This window comes from Agelaius phoeniceus, chromosome 15 (assembly GCF_051311805.1).
Source record: "Agelaius phoeniceus isolate bAgePho1 chromosome 15, bAgePho1.hap1, whole genome shotgun sequence".
Lineage (NCBI taxonomy): Eukaryota > Metazoa > Chordata > Aves > Passeriformes > Icteridae > Agelaius > Agelaius phoeniceus.
Genome location: NC_135279.1, coordinates 6,471,138 through 6,478,615, shown reverse-complemented (window position 1 = coordinate 6,478,615; position 7,478 = coordinate 6,471,138). Strand labels below are relative to the sequence as shown.

At 54.2% G+C, this 7,478-nt stretch overlaps 1 protein-coding gene across 2 annotated transcripts in view; it reads right to left on the bottom strand.

Moving 5' to 3' along the window:
- Nucleotides 1–1,083: 1,083 nt before the first annotated feature.
- The window catches only part of FAT2 (FAT atypical cadherin 2), a 57,306-nt gene continuing 50,911 nt past the window's right edge, over nt 1,084–7,478 (bottom strand). For both annotated transcript variants that reach the window (XM_054642944.2, XM_077186462.1), the window contains exons 22-24: nt 6,009–6,162; nt 3,720–4,312; nt 1,084–2,658 (exon numbers count right to left, since the gene is read on the bottom strand). In XM_054642944.2, coding sequence (XP_054498919.2) covers nt 2,126–2,658; nt 3,720–4,312; nt 6,009–6,162 — 1,280 coding nt within the window. In that variant the 3' untranslated portion in view covers nt 1,084–2,125. The remainder of the gene's footprint in view (nt 2,659–3,719; nt 4,313–6,008; nt 6,163–7,478) is intronic.

The window sequence follows — 7,478 nt, the reverse complement described above, 5'->3', positions numbered from 1 at the left end:
GCTGTAGATCCGCCCTAGAGATCAAAGGAGCAAAAGTCAGCCCACACTGGGAGACTGCCAGCACTGCTGCAGCTCAGCTTATCCTCACTGCTGAATAATTCATGCCATTGCAGTGTGTCATTACAGGGCTGTTGGGAAATCTGTGCTATAAAAAGTTCATCTTTAGAAATCTGGCAGAATTTTTTCCTTAAACTAGAAGGCTTTTGCAGGCTGATGGGGACTGTGGATCTGAGGTGACCTGAAAGACAGGGCAGGAGTGACTGCTGAGCACAGGCACTCCTAGTGCTTCAGGTATTTCTGGCTCTGGAGAGTCACCATGCTGGGATCCACAGCCATCCATTCTTAGGGCTGAGCATTGCAGGGCTGTCCCCATCCCATGAAATGGCTTTATTGAGGCTGCTCCTTCCCAGGTATTACTGAGAGGAGCTTCATCTCAAGCTGCCTTTGCCCTTCCCTGGGTTGTGACCACTGGCCAAAGCAACCCTGGGGAGTTAAAAAATCTAAAGGAAAACATCACTGTTATTTGTGCTGCTTCTGCTGCTGGGAAGAACAATTTCTGTTTTCCCTATGGGGAAAATTGGTCCCTGTTGCTGAGACACCTCAAAATTAAATGTCCTCAAAATACAGAAATGCATTATTTTAGGATCAGAGCAATTTACCTAACAGAATAAAACCAACTACATAAAAGAGGTCTAATCTAGGCAGAGACTGCTTTCTGCTGAGCAGAGCTGGTGAAAGAGTTTTATGGAAGTGCATGAGAGCTTTGAGAGGTAAAACAAGTGGTGTTTGTTTGGGATGAAAATCAAAAGCTTCAGTTTGGGTTCTTTCAAGCCCTTTACTCCTGAGCTAAGAGATACAGGAGGCTCATGGTTTCCCAAAGCAAGACAGGGTACTGTGGGCCTGTCTGCCTCATCCCTCTGGCACTTACAGGATCCTCAAAAAAGTGTTTAACTTGCTGTCTTGGCACTTTTCTGAATGCTTTTGGTGCCCAAACTAAGCTGTTGTTCCCTTGGCTGAAGGTAGGCAAGGATGTCCTATTTATTTACAAGAGAATCCCTGAGATACTGAATAAAATCATAATAGTAAAAAAATCCAAACTCTTTTAATACTTTCCAAAAATTCAACAACAAAAAAAGTTACATCAAACAACCAACCAAAGCAAACCTCTCACGAAGAACGATACATGTCCAAGCACAAGGACAAACAGGCAAACCCATGCTCAGTAGCTCAGTGCCCCTCTCTGGGCAGAGATTCCAGGCAGTGCTGGCCAGTCTTTCTGGGACACAGCACGGGGTGTGCAGCTGCATCAGTGTGGGACTGTGACAGCCATGGGGACAAGGCTGTGCACACAATCCTCAGGGCAGGATCTCCCTTACTTGTGTGCACACAGCCCAACTGGGCAGCCTGGTTTGAGTCTGTGGGTGGTTCCTGCTGTAACAAACCTTGTTGCTTGGTTTTTCTACACAAATTTATTTTTTTCTTTTTTTTTTTTTTTTTCCCTTGGACTTCTGTTAGCCAGTCAGGGATGTGCTGGTGGGACCAGCTGCATTCCCTCTTCCCTCCCCCAGTGTCAGGGAGCAGACACAAAGAGGGTTTGCAGCAGCTGATCCATTCCAAGATCAAACTGTTGGCTTGATGCAAGCCCTTGGAGCCAGAGCTGGGAGCAGGGAGCCTCTGTACCCCACAAGGGGCACTGCCAGGCTGTGCACTGCTAATCCTTCCACACCTTTCTCCTCCGTGACTGCTGCCATACCTGCAGTGCTTGCCCTCCTCCTCATCCTCCCTGTGGCCAGGAATCCTGGCGTGGGAGGAGGTAGCATGCTGTGGTCCTGCATGGTGCTGGAGGCAGTCCCCTTGGTGAGGAGGCAGGTTAGTCACTGGCATCCCAGGAGCATCCTCCATGTCCCAGCAGTGCCTGGAGCATTTCCCCTCCATTTGCAGCAGGAGCACCGTGGAGGGCAGCGAGGGGAAAGATCCAGCCAAAATTACAACCCAGCCATGCAGGAGGGGACACTGCAAGCTGAGAGGGACACACACAAGCCTCCCTTCAGCAGCGTGTGCCAGCCCCCTGCCCTCTGTCCTGCGTGGCAATGTGCTTCTCTCCTCATCCCAGGAGCAAGCCCCGCTAGAACATCACCTCCTCGCAGCTCCCGTAGTCACTCTCCACCATGTCAGAGCCCTCGTAGTTGGGTGGTGCCAGGGGCTGGGCTCGGATGCTGGGCTGGTGGCCCAGCTCGCAGTCGGCGTACGAGGGCTGGGCCACGCTCAGGCGCATGCTGACCCTCTTGTAGCCCGGCTCGGGCTGGAACGGGACCCCCTCGCCCTGCACCAGCTGTGCTGGGTAGTAGCTGATGGCCGTGTACTCGTTCTGGCACTGGGATGCCCCCACGTCCATGGGGCCCAGCGGCAGGAAGTCCTCCAGGTTCTGGTTGCTGTAGCGGGGTGGGATGGGGGCGCGCTTGTTGCTCTGGTCCAGCGGGAAGGGGAAGCCCCCGTAGAGAGCGACCGGCTCCGCGTCTGCCGGCGGAGGGGGCGGCGGCGGGAGAGGAGGGTGAGAGGAGGAGGCAGGGGGGCCTTGGATGATCTCGTAGTGGGAATACTCCTGGACATCTGATGACAGGTACCGGGGCGGCCAGTAGGTGGTTTCTGCTGGGTACACTGGAACAAAAGAAAGTTGCGTTAGATGCAGCTCTAGCAGCTGGTGCCTCTCTTTTGCCCTCCTGCCAATTCCCTCTGTGGGCTCTGAGCCTGCAGGAAATATGGCAGACTAGGGAGAAGACGAGATGTAGGGACAGGGGAGGTGTAGCTGCTACTTTGGGAATTGTGGGGACCTGAGATCACCCATGGGCGTGCTGAGGCTGCATTCCCACCAGCCTACAGATATCCACTACTCCAGCACCCAAAAGACACACTTCATAATTATGTTTGGATGCAAGAAACTCATGTTATGAAGGGACTGGGGCAGTGATGCCCTGGATCTCTCCCTTTCCCTGCAGTTACTCCTGTGAGGAACTCCTGCATGGGGTAACCTTGCTGTCCAGAGCCATTCAAGGTGTTTCCCTGAGAATGTCATCCCTCTGCCCAGAAGCACTGATGCAAATGTCTTCATTAAAACCCCTACTGGCTTTTAGGATCTTAATTTTCTTTTTCCAGTTTTTCTCTTTCATAGGCTTTTTTGATGCAGGATCACAACTTGCTGTGCATTAATGGCTTCCCTGCTGATTGTGTACAAAACCAAGCAGGTTAAAGCAGACAACGGGGATGTAGTGGTGAACCAGGAAGGAAGAGCCAATGAACGTCCTATAGCAGGGCTGAGGCAGATTTTGCCCCTACTTTGTGGGGGGATAGAATGTAAGAAAATAGACAGTGCAGAAGGTAATCTCACCCCTGAGGAGTTGCAGCTGTACTGATTACCAAAGATTAGGAATAGGCCTGCCCTTAAGAGGCCACAGCTGTGTCTAATGAGGATGAGTGCTATAAAAGAGGGGGTTAGCTGGTTGAGAAGCAAGCTGGAGTTTGTTGGCTGTGCTATGAGGGAGTCAGTGCTTTAAGGAGGTGCCTGTGAGAAATCACCAAGAAGTCATGGAACTTTTGCGATAAGATGACAACGCTACTTTACTTTAGCCAACACCATTTTTCCTGCATGTTTGCAAACCTCAGATCCGCTTCCCAAGGGAAAGAGGAACATTTACGAGCAAGAAGAATCTGTGGCTACTGACCCATCTCCTCCCTGGCCCAGGTGCACTTGATGAAGGACTCGTTGTCGGAGTTGGACGGGGGTGCAGCGGGGGGCAGGTTGGGGGCCACGCTGCACACGATGGTGCCCCGGTGCTTGGGGGCGTTGGCCGAGTTGAAGGTGACGAACTCGGGGCTGCCGGTGCCTTTGCGCTGCTCGGGGGTGGCGCGGTCCAGGTTGTTGTGCGCCGCGTCGCTGAGGATGTTGAGCTCGATGGGGGGCACGGGCTGGGTGCCCACGCCCACGCTCTTGGAGAACTCGCTCTTGGAGAGCAGGTCGGGGTCCTCGCGGGCCACCGGCTTGTGCGCCTTGGCGCGGTGGCGGCAGCGCTTGCGCACCAGCACGAAGATCGTGGCCAGGATGGCCGCCCCCAGCACGCCAGCCGCGATCTCCGCGATCTCCTCGGGGCCCAGCGCCCAGTGCGTGGGCACGATGGCCGGGGTGATGATGGGCTGGGTGCAGTAGTCCCCCTGGTAATCCGGTGGGCAGATGCAGTACATGGAGCCCTGGCTGCTCACGCAGCGCCCGGCGTTGCGGCACGGGTTGTCTGGGCACTCCTCTGCCAGCTTCTCGCACCTGTGGGGAGAAAGGCATGGAGATGATCTCTGTCAGCCTGGGATGCACCAGAACTGCCTGATCCTGGTCAGGCTCTGGCTTACACCACCCATGGATGCTCTGTCCTGGTCTGCTCTCCCTCCCTCGTTGGATTCTTGCTACCTGCTTATCCTGACAGAGGATCCTTGAGTATAAAATGATGCTGTTCAAGAGACCATGTTTTACAGAGTGGTCTTATTTTTCAGTTGTACAACCAAAATCAAATAGGGGGCTTTCTGCCTCAGAGGAGTTTGGAATTCTGGGGCTAACACTGCATAGAGGGATGCTCCCATGCTGTTAAGTTAAGGAGCCTAGGATCAGTGTGAGGTGTGTTAACCTCTTATGAAGCCTCCCATGTCCTCCAAGCTCTGTGGAGCCTCTGGATGGCCTGTGGATGTCTGCAGGTTGCAGAAAACATTTGGGAAAAGACTACCCCATGAGGTGATGAATGGACACCCTTGCTGGAGAGAATTTTTTGACATTTTTTATGGAGCATCTGCAGAACTGAGATGGAATTTCTGATTCTCTGTCCTGCTCCACTCCACACAAAACCTAAATGTTTGCCAACAGTATAGGGGACCTTTCCTTCCAAGAGCAATGACCTCCCCATGCTGCGGTGAATATACAGTGCTTTAGTGGCTTTTCATGCCTTTTTTTTTTTCCTCATTATTGAACAAACTCTGTGAGGTTTGCACTGCTCCTGTTGTAGTCAGTGATTTAGGATGTGTGAGCTGGTGTGTGTGACATGCACCCACAAGCTCTGGCTGATGTCAGGAATTACACTGCCACCTAATGCTCAGCTACGTGCTTTTATTCCAAGAGCTGAACAGATAATTTCTGCCTTTGCCTTGATCCACAGGACCAGTGTCCATGCTGGCTAAATGGGCAAGGCAGAAGGATGAACTGGGTGTGATGGGCAAGGCAGAAGGATGAACTGGGTGTGATGCTGTCTGAGCCTACACTGGGAATCTCTGACCAGGCTGGGCTGGAGGCAAGGTGGGGGTCTTGGAGGGGCTGCTGGGCTGGGGTGGTAATGCCCACTGTCTTGAGCTGGGATTTGAATTGGATGAATCACAGCTGCGAGCTGGGACAGAGATTTCTTTTGCATGAACTCCGTAGAGCTGGTCCCAGATAGAAACAACCTCTTTAGCACCCTGCAGGGTGGGTGTTCAGGCTACTGAAGCAGGGGGCACCTCACAGCTCTGCCAGGCAGGTTCTCCCAGCCTCAGGGCACCCTCCTGCCACCCAGGGCAGTGTCTGCCTGTACCCTGCTGCCAGGCCCCCATCACAGCTGAGCTCCCCCCACCACTGCCAAGGTGTTCCCATTGCTGCTGAACTCAGGTCCTGTCACAGCTGCTGTGTGTCAGCAGCACTGTGTCCCATCACAGAGAGCCTCTGCACTGCCCCACAGCACCTGCAGCCACCAAAGCACCTGTAAGCAGAGATGTTTCTGTTTTCCCTCCTGCTCAGAGAGGCAGTGGCCACACGATGGCAGAGTTATTTGTGTCCTGCTCTGCTCAGCTCTGCCCTCCAGCACCTCCCGGCTGCAACGCTCAGGCGCCTGCAATTTGCAATTAATCCCAGAGTGTGTTGATCTGGTGAGCTCCAGAAAGGTGCAATGCTCATGTTCTCAGCCCATCATGGGATGTCAGCTGTCCCAAAGCCCCCCAGGCCTTACCTTTCACCCAGGTACCAGTCAGGGCAGTGGCAGGAGTAGCCAGTGGCTGAGAGGGTGCAGGTTCCCCCATGCAGGCAGGGCTTGGACTCGCAGGGACTGTCCCCGAGCTCACAGTGCTCACCAGAGAACAGCCCGGGGCAGATGCAGGTGTAACCTGGAGAGGGTGAGAGTGAACATATCCGTGTGAAAAAATGGGCAAGAACAGGGAGGAGCAGAGCCTGGTGCTGATGGCCCCCACAGCCCCTTGCACAGCTACCCAGGCACAGGAGTTTGCTGCTGCAGAGATGCTGTGGGACACCCAGGCCATCCCTGGAGGCCTGGTGGGTTCATTACAGGACCTGGCATAGTTGCTGGAGGCTGGGTGGCCATTCTGGGGCAACACAGTGGCACTAGGGAGCTGATTGAGCAAGAAGTCAAGCCTGTCCTCTACTGACACAGATCAGAGATGCAGTCAGGGCATAGCTTTATTGCATGGAGAAGCTGAGGGACAAATCTGGGATAAAGGAAGGGGAACTTGGCAGGCTGATTCACAGTTTCTGACTCTGTTGAGTGCAATCCCCTGTAATTTGTTGTTCTCAGGAGTCTTTGGTCCTGCGAGTTCTCGTGGTATGAAGTGCCTGTCTCAACATGCAGAGTTTCTCCTGCTTGCAGGAGATGTCTGCTCACAGACAGAGGGAAACCCAGCACAGCCAGGGACTCGGAGGGGCTCCTGCTGTTTGTGCTTTTGGCTGCTGTTTAGCATTGCCCTAAGCATGGGAATGTCCCTGGCTGTGCTGAGCTCCTGCTTGTCACCTGGCTGGTGCTACAGTGAGGGAAATTCAGAGTTTGCACCTTCCAGCACACTTGAAAAGTCTTTGCTACTCCTCCACAAGCTGAACAACCCTGCTTTAGAGCACAGGGCAAACAACCTGGGCCTGTTCCCACATGTGTGTCAGTGGCTGTACCAGAAGGACGTGCCAACACTGGTGCAGCAGGTGCTGGACATTGCCCACAGGCCTGTGTGTGCCCAAACACATGTCCTGGATGTGGGGCTCACTTGTGTTTGTGGTCCTGGGGTGGTGCTGGGCTGGCCTGGGTGCTCTCCCCACAGCTGTGTTCTCACACAGCCACGTGGTTCCCAGGCTTGCTCCACAGGCGAGTCCCTGCCTGTGCTGCAATCCCACACCGAGATCCCTGGGCAGGGCTCTGCAGGAACTCACTGAGATCCTGGGCACAGCTCTGCAGGAACTCACTGAGATCCCTGGGCACAGCTCTGCAGGAACTCACTGAGATCCCTGGGCAGGGCTCTGCAGGAACTCACTGAGATCCCTGGGCAGGGCTCTGCAGGAACTCACTGAGATCCCTGGGCACAGCTCTGCAGGAACTCACTGAGATCCCTGGGCACGGCTCTGCAGGAACTCACTGAGATCCCTGGGCACGGCTCTGCAGGAACTCACTGAGATCCCTGGGCACAGCTCTGCAGGAACTCAC